At 31.3% G+C, this 13,592-nt stretch overlaps 1 protein-coding gene across 3 annotated transcripts in view; it reads right to left on the minus strand.

The window, feature by feature from the left end:
• LOC144970217 (armadillo repeat-containing protein 3-like) overlaps positions 1–13,592 on the minus strand; it is a 36,591-nt gene that overhangs the window by 11,844 nt on the left and 11,155 nt on the right. For 2 of the 3 annotated variants that reach the window (XM_078909624.1, XM_078909622.1), the window contains exons 10-18: positions 10,483–10,605; positions 9,979–10,131; positions 9,224–9,332; positions 8,487–8,663; positions 7,339–7,411; positions 6,695–6,831; positions 5,599–5,723; positions 4,871–5,015; positions 4,352–4,462 (exon numbers count right to left, since the gene is read on the minus strand). In XM_078909624.1, the coding sequence (XP_078765750.1) occupies positions 4,352–4,462; positions 4,871–5,015; positions 5,599–5,723; positions 6,695–6,831; positions 7,339–7,411; positions 8,487–8,663; positions 9,224–9,332; positions 9,979–10,131; positions 10,483–10,605 (1,153 nt within the window). Of the gene's footprint in view, positions 1–377; positions 1,249–4,351; positions 4,463–4,870; positions 5,016–5,598; positions 5,724–6,694; positions 6,832–7,338; positions 7,412–8,486; positions 8,664–9,223; positions 9,333–9,978; positions 10,132–10,482; positions 10,606–13,592 lie in introns of those variants that run through there. The other variant, XM_078909625.1, reaches the window with a different exon arrangement.

Below are 13,592 nucleotides of genomic sequence, written 5' to 3' on the forward strand. Positions count from 1 at the left end.
TATGTGACCCGTCGCTTCAGTCTGATTTTAGGTCGGGATGAGCCAGGAAACGAAATGTGAATTTTAATTTTAAAAGAACAGAAATCGGAAAATTGACTTTTTCATTCGTTAATAATGTATATTCATGAAACAAATAATTTAAACTTAAATCTTATATTTTGAATTTGTTAGAAACTCAATTTTCAGAATCTAATTAAACCCCATATACTAACGTTTTGAAGCGATGGGTCCCATAATATAAGTTTGAGGTGAACTAGTAAAAAAAAGTGTGAAATGAAATACTATGTTTGTTCTTTTTACTACCCTGAAGAACAAATTTCATTGAATGAGGATTTAAAAAAATAGTTTATATATAATCGCCCGAATAATTTCTGGGGTTTTTTTTTTCATTTTGTTTTGTTTTGTTTCTGTTTTACTTTTTTCCCTTTTCTGTGTTAAATGATATTCTTTTTTTTTTACTTTTGTGTCATTGGTTTCTTTTTTTTTTAAAAGGTTTTAAAAAGGAATGGGGATGATTGAAATGAGGGAAGAGAGAGACTGAGAGAGTTGGCAAATACATACTGCTCGCCATGTGGTAAACATGAGGTGCTAGCTAAACTGCTTAAAATCATTCTACTCCAGATATAGATAACAATTTACTCTCAAGAGTAAATTATGTACAAATAAAAAGAAGCAGCAATTACTCTAATGGCTCATTCTGGATCAAGGATGTACAACCCTCTGCCACTCAACCCATCACCGTTTTATTTGGTTTGCATAGCAGATTCCATAGCTTGACCGTGAGACAAAATAAGTATCTCTTGGTTGTTTTAAGATAGGTTATCCAGCTGTTTAAGTCGGGAACAGACAACACCGGCTAATTGGCAGTAACATATTATTTTATATTAAATCATGAATGATAGTAGATTTAGCCTGCCCTATTTAACCAAAGTAGTTAAATGTAAATTATTACGAATGTTAGTTTTCAGTGTCCATAAAAAACTTGTATTTAACAATCTGTAATTTAATAAAACTGTATTAAGTAAAAGATGTTACTAAGAGCTATATATAAATTATTTGGTTAGATTCAGGAGTTTAAAATCAGAATCATAATTTTCTGCTTAATTATTCCCTATCTCAATGCTTTTAAGATCTACTTATTCTGCTTGGTAACTAGCCCTAGAATAAAGCTGATCAAAAAGGTACCCCTTCTTCCACAAGTTATCCTGGTTCTCTTTGCTAGGCGTCTTGGCGTTCTTGATTATTTTACTGTAAACACGTTTATATTGAGTACAATGCATGCATAGTATGATATGTGTATTGGATATCAATATATAAATGGAATGAGTTATTATTTCATTGTACGACAACGACAGTTGTATGCAATTACATTCGAATAAAAGCAGCATGTAAATAAAGGAAAAGCAAAATGATGAACTTTTAGTAAATATAATTTTTATAAAAATAGCAAAAGCAACGACAACAAAAACATCAATATCATTATGTAATTGGAAAATGTCATCATAATTTGTTGCAAATTAAATGATCAAGTCTTTGAATCGTGACAACAAGAAAAATACTTAAGAAAACAAAATATTTTAATTGTGGAACATGTGTTCTAAGAACTGCAAATATTTTAATATATACAAAGAGATGGTGTGTGTGTGTGTGAGAGAGAGAGAGAGAGATAGAGAGAGAGATAGAGAGAGAGAGTGTGAGTGAGAAAGAGAGAGTCTGTGTGTGTGTGTGTGTGTGTGTGTGTGTGTGTTTGAGGGCAACAGACAGAAGATGGAGAGGGTGACTTAAGGGGCGGTTTGGGTCTTTTCCAAAAAAATTTTAATTACCAATATTGGGCGGTTTTAATCATTCTGTATCGTCATTATAGGTTAAATAACAACATTTATGGTGAAAAATTTTAATTATCTGTGTTGAAACCCATTTTGCGACCTAATTTGGGGGTCTGACATCAAAAAATATAACAATTCTGTGGCAAACGTTCCAAAAAAACTAATGAAGGAATGACCTCCATATTCTTCCCTCTTGTCAACATTGTACTATAGTGTGTCGCCATAGAAAGATTTTACGGCTTTAGCTTATGGAATTTTTATTAGAACATTACAAAGTTGAGAATCAAAATGTCATGACAAAATTGACGTTAAAAATTCAGAATTAGGATTATAATTCAAAATTCACATATCTTATCAATAAAATCTCTCTATGGTGACACAATACATTATCTCTGTGATAACTGTGGAAATTTTCAGACAATTTCATTGAATAGATTCAGAGAAACGTTTGACACAGTATCCCATACCCTTAGAAATATGACATTTTGAGAAAATAGCAAAATAGCTTCCCGTTTTTCACACTTTTCTTACTATCTGTACCATTTTCGACTGTGTTTTTCATGCCTTTATAGTCTACTTTAAGAATTTGGACTTCAATTATATTATTTCTAGGGTAATAAAATATCAATTTCCACCAAAATCTCAAAATCAATTTTTCGAAGGATTTTCCTAATAATTAGACCCAAACCGCCCCTTAATGGAGATGAGTCATTCATCTTTGTATTGAGTGATAAGAGGTTCAAAGCTCATTGATATTACACTTGAACTTTTCAAACACTCTAGATCTGCAAGACTATTTAATACGGTCCTATCTCAGACGGACTTCAAAAAAGAATCGATGCCCTTCTTAACCAGACTTCAAACAAGAATTGATGTCCTTCTTAACCAAACCACTACATTTGTATTAGAAACGGTTTTAAACGTAAAAGTGTAAAAGTGTAAAAGATTAGTGTCTCAAATATGTGTACATCTGGATAACGACATAATTAACAATATATTAAATGAAATCAAAACTTTGTCCAAAATGCTCTAAAGACTTATTACGCATTTAAAAAAAACATCAATGTCAACAAACTAAAAAAATAGCAAAACTACTATTTCACAATCATATGGCTCGCGTTCCATTAACCTTATTCTCTTCTTAAAATAAATATCCAACACACTTTTTTAATGAATGAATGTATAAATCTCAAAAGACAAAAATCGTGTAACCAACAAACTTGAAATAATGACTGTAAAATTTATGGCTTACTCAGTTAACCTGACAAATAAAGAAAATAGATGTTTGATGATTGATTCCTTTTTTTTCTCTAACACGCTGTTATGACTTATACAAGAAAAAGAAGTGGATGCCAATGTATTTCTACAAACTTATAAAGTTTAATCAAATCAATAGCATGAAGGCCACAATCGTTTGAAATGCCATTACAGGCTTTATTATTTCGTATATTATATCAAAAGACCATTTGATTTGATATGTCTTTTTGTCTGCAGAGGGTGGGATTGTGAACACTATTTATTTATAGGTTTAAAATACACTGCCCATAGTAAACCTTGAAACCTATTAAGCCAAAATGTACCGAGATGTAAAAGTCATTTAACGCCCAATAAAAATTCAGACACCGTTGTCCTATCACAATGTAGATTTGATAGCCAATCAGTGAAAAACTTTGTTTTGTATTTTTGTGTATGTATTTTATTTCTCTTTTTTTTTTTTTTTTTTTTTGGTGTACCACGAATTCAAATTTAAGTCATTTGTGTTTATTTCCAAATTCTACTACCACTCGGACACGTTAACAGTTTCTATATCTTTTAAATCAGAGATTGCAGATTTAAACTCATGAAGAAAGACACCATCATTTTATCTCAATCTTCAAAGACCTGCCTTTATAAAACATATTCAATCTTTTAAGGAAGCAGCATGACGAGGTGCATTGCACTATCACTTAGAATACCTAAGGTTTATCTCGTTTTAAACATTTATTTTCTATCCTTGAACAAAACGTTGACCTATATTTTACATATTGCAAAGCTGCACTGCAGTTAATGATTGGCCTATTTCAAGAGGAATGCAGTCTAGATAATAATTTCTGTATTGGCTTTGTAAAAGGAATTTTGTCTTCTGTGATAGAAGATCTTAATAAATAGTAGAGGTCTTAAATCGAAGAGAAAAAAAAAAGAAGAAGAAAACAAACACAAACAAACAAAAAATAATAGATAAAATAAATCAAATCAAGTTTGCTTGACAATTACCACGAATAAAACAAAGAATTCATGATATTATGGTAAGCTGAATTGATCAAAAGAGGTTTATATTTTATAAGTTTAATCCAACTAGTTACTTTTCCCTGGGACATAAAATTAGGCATAGCTCTAAGGTAAATTTCAAGTTAACGTCAATTTGAGGATTATGTGTAACTGACCTATAAAATACATGAGTGTATGAGGCATATATTAAATTGCCAGATAGATATCAGAACATCTAATTAAAATTCTAAAAAATACTAATCAAACGCAGTAAATACCCCTTTGATTCCTTCGCTGTCTTGGTTGATTTAATATTGTCTTTGGACGACTTAGATTGGTCGATTTTGATATCAGCTTCCTCTTGAGGGACTGTTTCTTGGGGTGAATTGCTGTAAAGAAAACATAAAAAATAATCAGTTATAATGTGAATATGGTCAAAAAAACTATGAAACTTAAGTTTTTTGCTATTTTCAAAAACTACAATCACTTTTCTCTATGAAAACATTTTGATTTAACATATATATTGAGCGTAAGTTGTGTAAATCAAAAGGTTTAATATAAACAAAACTCACCCTATTCAATTAAGATGTTTCTTATATCTTATGCATTAATCCATCTATACATTAATCTCTGATTTAGATTTTAAACATCAGACTCTCCCTGACATAATGACTGACTAAATCTGATTTTAAAAAACGAACGAATGAATGAATGAATGAATGAATGAATGAATGAATGAATGAATGAATGAATGAATGAATGAATGAATGAATGGAAATGTGATTTTCTTAACTTACTCTCCACCAGCTTTAGCGTTGACAAGAATAACAGGCCGTTTATCGTTCATCTCCTCTCCACAGTATTCTTCCAACGTTTTGAATGTACTTCCCTGCTTCAACTGACCACAATCAAAAAATCCATCTTCAATTATATTTCCAGGTCCTGTGAATGCAGATATGGAAAATAACAAATGAATTAATTGGATTTTTTAATAATATAAATTGAATTAAGCAATTCTAAAGGGGAAAAAGGCATATATGACCCTTCTACCAAGGATATGAAATATGTTTTAATCTACTATTGAATTGAATTTCAATGTATAATAGATAAGAATAAATTCATTCATATAATTAAGTGCTAAACCAATAAGATATATGAAAGAGATTATGTTTTCGTTTGTTTATTATCAATATACACATTGACAGTGGTGTCCCTGGTGGTGACAAAATCTCTAAGTAGAGTGCTTCTACGATAATTTTAAAAAAAACCCAACAAAAACAGATAACAAGCAGCTAATGTGTTAGATAGAATTTTGGCTCCAATTGGTCTACTTGATAAATATAGCATTGCAAAATATGTCCATTAAGAATGGAAACATTATGGAGATGCCGGATACAAGTGAGCATTTTTATTCATTTACGATAATAATTTGTCTGAATTTATATGCTAACTTTAAAGAAGAAGAAATATCTTCTTTGGATAACAAATAATGATTCGAATGACAATGTTTAAAAAAAATACAAACCTAAATGATTGTAGAGTGCATATTTAGCGGATAAATTGCTGTCGAGGAGTCTTTGTAATGCTGCCTCAATGAAGGGACTGTGTCTAGAGGCAGATGATTGAATATCTTGGAGAATTTTCAGACCTCTGGAAAATGGCATGAATACAACTCAATTGTGTGAAGTTCACATTTATTTGAATTTATAATATAAATAATTCTAAAATACCATTCGGGTTTATTAAAGACATGAAGCGTCAGTTAATATAAATCTAAAACGAGATTTACAATTAATTTGTAGATGTTATTCGAGATCATAGGAGTATTTTATTTTTTATGGGGGGGGGGGGGGGGGGGGGGGGGAGAGGTTTACACTTAAATTTGGCTGAATCTTATACATTTTTCAAGTGTAAGATTTACATTAACTTACACCTCACACACACATTTACAAATTTTCACCTATATTATTATGACATTCTAATATAAATATTTTGTGTTTATTTGAAAAAGGCCAAAGGCCGAAACGTCGTTTGTTTTGTGTTGTTCATTCATGAATCAGATTTACTCCCTTTATCTTTATCTACACCTCAAAAACATAGTATTCAGCCTAATGTGAATAAACATGATATATAAAAAAAAGAAAATAGTTCAGAACTTCTATGATCGATCTCTACTAAGATGCAAATTAATTGTAAATCTGGTTATGACGCTTCATATGTGATCGACTTGTTTACAGACAATTGTTTTTATCTCCCATGTTTAATAAGGGGTTTTGAGGTGTCTGTGACTCATTTTGAATACTAAGCTGTTAGAAGCTGTGGACGGTAAAAAAATGATGTACAAAATGAATATGAATGCTTCAAAAAGAAACAAAATACCAAACACAGAAAGTTTTGGGTTCAAAACCCTTCTTCAGCCAAAAAAAATGATTTTCTCTTTAGATAGAGATTTTCGTTGATCTTTCAGGCATGTTTATCAACTTTTTTTTAAAAAGATAAATTATTAAGTGATGACTCTTGAAACATTGTCGTTGCACTAAGTCTCAACATTATTTTGTTTTCTATGACAAAATAAGAAATAGTGTGACGCATTGCATTTCAAACAGAGTCTGAGTTCTTACCCAAGTTTACTAATTTCAGTAGCAGTTGGTTCATCGTTGCTGCAGATGTTGATGGCCCAGGCTACGTTCCTTCTCACCTCATCATTGCCAGTGTGTAAGAGCAAAACTAAAGGTTCCAGACCGCCAGCTTCTCTAAACTGTGGAAGTTGCATAAAAACAAAATTAGCAAATGCTTCTGATTACAATATATCAAAAAGCAACTGAGTTAAAGTTGTCTTTTATTTCTTTAAATTCAGGTAAAATTTCATACACATTCTCATTTTGACTGGAGTAAACTAAGAGATTGATACTTACGACTATGTTATCATTATCTAATATATTTGATAGAGAACACTCACATTTACACTATCAAGTTCAGTGATGATATCCAAAAGTTACTCATAAAATCACTATTTACATTTGTTTCCACGTTTATTTAGCTACTGACCTCTAGCCAAAGTTGATTTCTTTGAATGGTAAAAACCCCAAACATTACTTAGAACAATGCCTTGAATAGTAAAACGTCGATGTTTGTATAAATTATGTTAAAAAAAGTGTTCAAGCTTTCTTTTCTTTCCCTGTTTTCTTAAATCTTATTAGATTTTCCCCATTGTTTTATGCAATAAGATATTTAACTGATATAATAAACAACAACATGTGCTTACTTCTTGCCTTGACTCTGCATCACAAGTAAATGAGGCCACAGCCAAAGCTGTCTTACTCTGTACATTTGTGTTGCTGTAAGACATTAAAAAATAATGATTTCAGTGTGAAATCCATTCAGGCTTTCTCAACCAAAGGAAATTTATTAGAACTAGATACATAAAGTTTATAATAATATATATATGAATTACATCAATAGATGTGCATGAATATTTTGATCCAAATTTGTGCATTGGGGACATAAAGTAAAGATATGTTAAAATGTACTATAAAAAGGAGTGGTGGATGGCGTCGATTGTAGAGCATCCTTCTCATGGCCTTGTGGGTTTGAATCCTCATTGCCGCAATGTTGCTATTCTCTATCGTCTTCTGGCAATTTTCTACTTTCTTTATTTATTGTTATTACCAATATAATTATCTGGTCCACTGACTTTTCTCTATAAAATGTATTAATTTTTATTTTTTTTTCATATTGTTGATTATATATTAGCATGAAGTATTTGTTCATTGGATTTTATAAGTTTGCAAACAAAATATGACATACTGTATCATTTCATGATGTTATAATTCTCATAATCAATCCTTCATCTGGATAGAAAACCAATATGTTGATTTTCAGAATTTCACATTTAGGTCATATCTTTTAGATTTAATATTTTCTTCTGTTTGATGTGAGGTCATGTAAAATCATCTAATTAATTATATTTCAGTCACTTCAACAATCAGCGCTTGTAGCACTTTATCAAGGAAAGGTTAATTAAAAACATAAAATGTATATAAAATTTTTCACACAATATCTTCAGCTTATTAAACCTACCATAAAATGATTTAATTTACAATCTATAAAATTAATTTAAAACAATATTATGTGATCCCCGCCTAAAACTGATATTATGTCGGAATTGACTGAATGAGGAAAATTGAGTTTAAAGTCACAGCAAGTAGACTTAAGTAAGTATTTTGCATTTTAAGAAATAAATTCTTCTCAATGAAGGCATACAAAATAGAGTTAAACATAATATACACTGTTAGTCATCAGATTAGCCCTGACAAAATACTCCTTTGAGACGGTGGGTCAAATATCTATACATACAATGATGACACAAAACAAACATATCCATAACAAATGATAAATCGTAATCATACTCACTGTGATCTGAGGGGGTCAATAAGAGCTGTAACGACCCCACGTGCCTGTGCATCACTCCTGAGGCCTTCGTCCTGAGCCATGTTCGTGAGAGCACAGGCCGCATTGGCCACCACTTCCTCTTTCGACTCTCCCAAGCATGACACAAGGGCATCGATGCCTCCCAGATTGCTTATCTCACTGAGAATAAATATAGCATAGTTGAAAGTGGTAAAATAATCATGAGAAAAAGGAACAAATATATAAATAAACATGTTTTATGGTGATGATTTGACCTTGATCCTAGATTCTGTGTTAGCCGCGCTATTGGAATTATCAGTCCTTGGTTTATGTTTGGTATTCTATAATTATTGTTGTACCATAACACACACTTATGGAAATTTGCCTAAAATTATTGAGCATGTCTATTTCTGTGGTAATCATCGGAAGACAGGAAAACTGTCATGAGATCTGATTGATGATGGAAAGAAAGAGTACTGGTTCAATATCTTTTCCACCTGGTGGTTTATACAGTTTGGCATCAAGTTCTCTGGGTTTTTTTACTTGTTGTGGACATTTAGACGAACGATTGAGGCCACTTCTTTGTTTGATATCTTGGACAACCTTGTCCATTTACCGAGAAACAATTTACCATTTTTAAGTAAAATCCTGACTGATAATGTCATTGTCTTTGAATAGAAATAAAACAATACAAGAAAGTTTATCTGCTTGTAAAGAATAAGATAAATCAATAGACTTACGAGCAGTTGACGGAGTTTGCTGTTGTCAAATTAGCCAAGGCTAAGGTGGCAGCTTCTTTGACATCTCCATTGTCTGAGCTTAGAAGCTTTACGAGTGGAGGGAGGCCATCTTTAAAAAAATAACAATCATTTAATGTTAAATATTGTTTGTTGGGTTATTTTGAAATATTTCAGCAAATCACATTTCTGATGGAAATAAAATTTAGATTTAATAAACACCATCTATTTAAAAACACTGTCAAGCAAACAAACAAACAAAAATAACAAAAAGCAAATGACTAAAGAAATCAAGATTAAATATATATCAACTTGGTATATGTTCTTAAATGGCTTGTCCGGTAAGGATGCAGCCAAAATGATTATAGATTTCGATAAAAATATTGTAATTTGCATCATCAGAAATCAAGTAATATCATATTATCGCTTAATCAAGCGCGTCCTAAATGTGTTTTAGAAAACTGACTTTACTTTCTGTTCTACAGTTAAGTTACATTATCTTTCTTTTCAGACTTACTAGAACAAAAAGTAGTCAAATTCCTAAACTCATATTATATAGTTTATAAAAGGTATTGTTTGAGCTTTTGCTGACATTCTTTTTATCATTTAAAATCCAGGCCAATATTTAAAAAAACAGGTTTTGAAAAAACAGAGCAGAATACTACTTCACCATTCATATAGTTTTTTTTTTTTTTTTTGGTTTAATTTAATTGTTTTTAAATTGTAACTAAAGGGAATTGCCCCCAGTTTGTACATACCCCATTCCTTTATAGCATCTCTAGAGGTCAGATTCTCACTAATGACAGCCAGAGCTAGTGCTGCTGAAGCTTGGACATCGGCTGAATCAAACGTAAGAAGCTGAATAAGCATCTTCTCTGCTTCCTGCTCATGTAGCAACTTGCGGTTTTCAGCTGTAAGTGACACATCACACATATTTAAAGATCAATTACATAAATGAAACAGAATTATTCTATTAATCGAAAAAAGCATTTGTACAATACATACTTTCAAATGATGCAAAGAGTCCTACATACTTTATTATAACAACAATTCTGTCCCAATTTCTAACGATTTTTCAAGCATTTTAATGTGTAGTAAAAGAAAAAAATATTAAGAACTTTGATGAAATAATAAATAAGCATAATAACTTAAAATAAATCATTAAATCTTCCATTATAGCATCTCGGTAATCTTGTTTTTCATGTACAATTTTCAATCTGAGAGGCGTTTAACTGTCTATAACCTCTCTTGAATTTCCTCACCATTCCGTGCTGAGCGAGCAATGGCCTTAGCTGCACACATTTTAACGTCAGGTAGAGTAGGGATGATGGAGTCGCCTCCTGGAGGGGCATCCTCTTTTACATCATCGTCTTTTTTACCTTTGCCTGAGAAAATAAAGAAGATGGTAAATAAACATAATATAAGTACAAACAGCACATTATAGGCTGCCAATAATATTAAAGACGCTCTCTCTCTCTCTCTCTCTCTCTCTCTCTCTCTCTCTCTCTCTCTCTCTCTCTCTCTCTCTCTCTCTCTCTCTCTCTCTCTCTCTCTCTCTCTCTCTCTCAAGCAGCTTAATATTTACTTTCTATTTAGCACTGGGAGCAGTGTGCACAAACAAAAACAAAAAAAAATTATCAGAAATTGAAAAAGAAAACCAGTGACCTAGAGAGCATAAAGTAATATAAAATGAGTTTTTCTTATTCTTATCCATGGGAACTTGACCTCTTCCAAGACAAAATCAATTCTGTTTGATTGTTGTTGTTTTTTTTCCTATTTATAACCATAAGTTAAATAACCATATATTAGTTTCTCATATATATTTATTTTACCCAATGCCAAACAATTGTGGACATAAACGTGCAATTAATGTCAAAGAGTCATAACGAAAATTTAAACCAATTTTAAATGAGGAATAGCGCTTATGGCAGCAAATATAGCTAAAAATTATAAAATATAAATTTTATTCAAATTTGTATTGTTTGTATTTTGCTGTCTTCAAAACATTACGGCTATGTGGTCTTGTGGTATGACACTCGCTTTGGACAGGCGGATAGTTGAGTTCTTGGAAAAGGCTCTTTACTCACATTCTCTCACCGTACTCAGGTGTAAAATGAGTACCTGGCCGTTAATAGCATCGAAAAAATTGTAATATCGCCTGACAGGCGTCATGTCTAGTTCTAAATGTTACATGTTGCTATTGGTCAGGGACCCTTTATAAAGCGCGTTGAGCACGTTTTGTGGATATTGCGCTATGTAAAAATCTCAAGATCAAATATATTTTAAAAAAGCAGTCTTAAAAGTTCCTATTTGATAAAATCTCAGGTGCGTATATAAACAATGTATGATCGACTGAATACCAAATAAATGTTTTAAATAGGCGGAGAAGCAAACCATAAAATAATTATACTACTGTCAGGGTTAGGCGACAGATACCTGAACACATCCATATCTTTTGATATAATAGAAAAAAATTCAGGTGTTAAAAAATATAGGTCATTACACGAAAGTAATAAAATAAAAAATTAATATAATATACTATTCTAATGATGATATTTTAAAACAAGATTACAATTAGACATTGTTTTGTAAGCGTCATAATATTATTGTCAGGATATAATGCCCTACTTTGTTGAAAATAAAATGATTCAATAATTTTCAAAAAGGAGAAAATTAACTATCTGAAAATAAAACCCAGCTAGTCCAACATAAAAACATAACAGGGATGGGAGAAGGTGAACTATAATTTTGCATGTTACATCAATTTACATTTAATTTTTGTTAAAACCAAAATGCTACATATAAGATGAAAAAAATGATAATAAATCAGGATGCCCTTTGCTAAAATCAGAAAAGCCTGAAAAGTTTTCTCATGAAGAGCACATATGAAAATATTTCATGCAAAGCTTTTCTTCCTCAAATGATATCACCCTTAAATCAGAGAAAAGGATACAGATTCTTCTTGCTTCCCCTTAAATGTTGCCTTAAACAACCAATGCTTTTATCTTTTAAGATATCAACTCATCAATACCTCACAAAGTCAGCCTGAAATTTTTTTAAAACGGTTTTCTGGATTTAGTTGAATAGGACACCCCTGACAAATGTTAGTTAAAATAATAAAATATAATTGATACAACACGGGTGCAAAAAGGTGAGGAGTGCTAGGAAAAAATGCTTTAGATGAGGTAGAAATTTATTCAAATTATAAATTTCATTTCATTCCCAGATTGGTTGAATTGATCAGTTCAAGAAAACGATTCTTGTGCTCTTGTAAATCATTAAGATGTGAAGGTCTATTGATCACGCAAATATAAGAAAGACTTCGAGTGTCGACAGAATTGACAAAATGAACGTTTTGTACTGAAACCCTTCTTCGGTGAACGACAAAAATGAAACAATATAAAACCAATTCGATTTTCTGGTGATATGAGACTTGATCGATAGTTCTTGTTTTTTGTTGGAGTTTTTTTTATGTTTTCAAGTGGAAGGTGTGAAATGTGTTGCTTGTATTCCATCTTTAGTGAAGGTTTATATGGATAAATAGATTTTGACCATGGGCACAAAAAACAGTATTGGCGACTTCAACATGCTTTTCTTTCTGCCTTTCCTATTAGTATATAAGGCTGACAAAAAAATGTTGTGGTATGTTGTCTCAAATCCCCTTCTCCATTCACATCTGCATCAGATATTTTTCATCGTTGTTGTTTTTTATTTAAAAAAAAAAACAACTATATATTTTAATGAACAATTTCTATCCATTCAGAATTGAAGAACAATATTAAACTAGTCCTCGGAGGTAATTTGACCTATGATGAAAATCTCTCTGTGCTATTTATTCCAATCTTTTTAATTTAAATCCTTTGTTAAGGTATCAGGATCCTTCCATTTTCCTGTGTGGTGTATGGTGATTATGCATTTGGTTAGAATTAGCATATGATACGGCTATTGATCAATCAGAAATTATGGGCTTTTTGCTGAAGTGACAGTAGTCAGATTATCTTACTAACATCTTTGTTTTATTTTCCATAAAAAGTGCACAATAAAAATTTGCTAAATCCATAATAATACTTGGAAGGAAAAAAATTGCCTCTCGGTTGTATGTCAAAACTTTTATAAAATACATCATTGCTCATATTTTGACACGTTTAACTAACAACTATTTCATGATATTTATTGAAAGAAACAATCATAAAAAAAACTGACACATTAAACTGGAAAGGTCACTTCCCACAGGTTGGGTTTATTCATAGTAATCAATGCGATGCCAGAGTACCAGTTAGACCTTACAATTTTTTATGATAAATAAAGCACGACTGGGTTCATTAATTTGAAAAAAGCAAATATGTAATGCTTATGTACACTACACTATCTT

The sequence above is a fragment of the Berghia stephanieae genome, chromosome 4 (genome assembly GCF_034508935.2).
Source record: "Berghia stephanieae isolate SIO BIC M18660-M18661 chromosome 4, UCSD_Bste_1.3, whole genome shotgun sequence".
In the NCBI taxonomy this organism is placed as follows: Eukaryota; Metazoa; Mollusca; class Gastropoda; order Nudibranchia; family Aeolidiidae; genus Berghia; species Berghia stephanieae.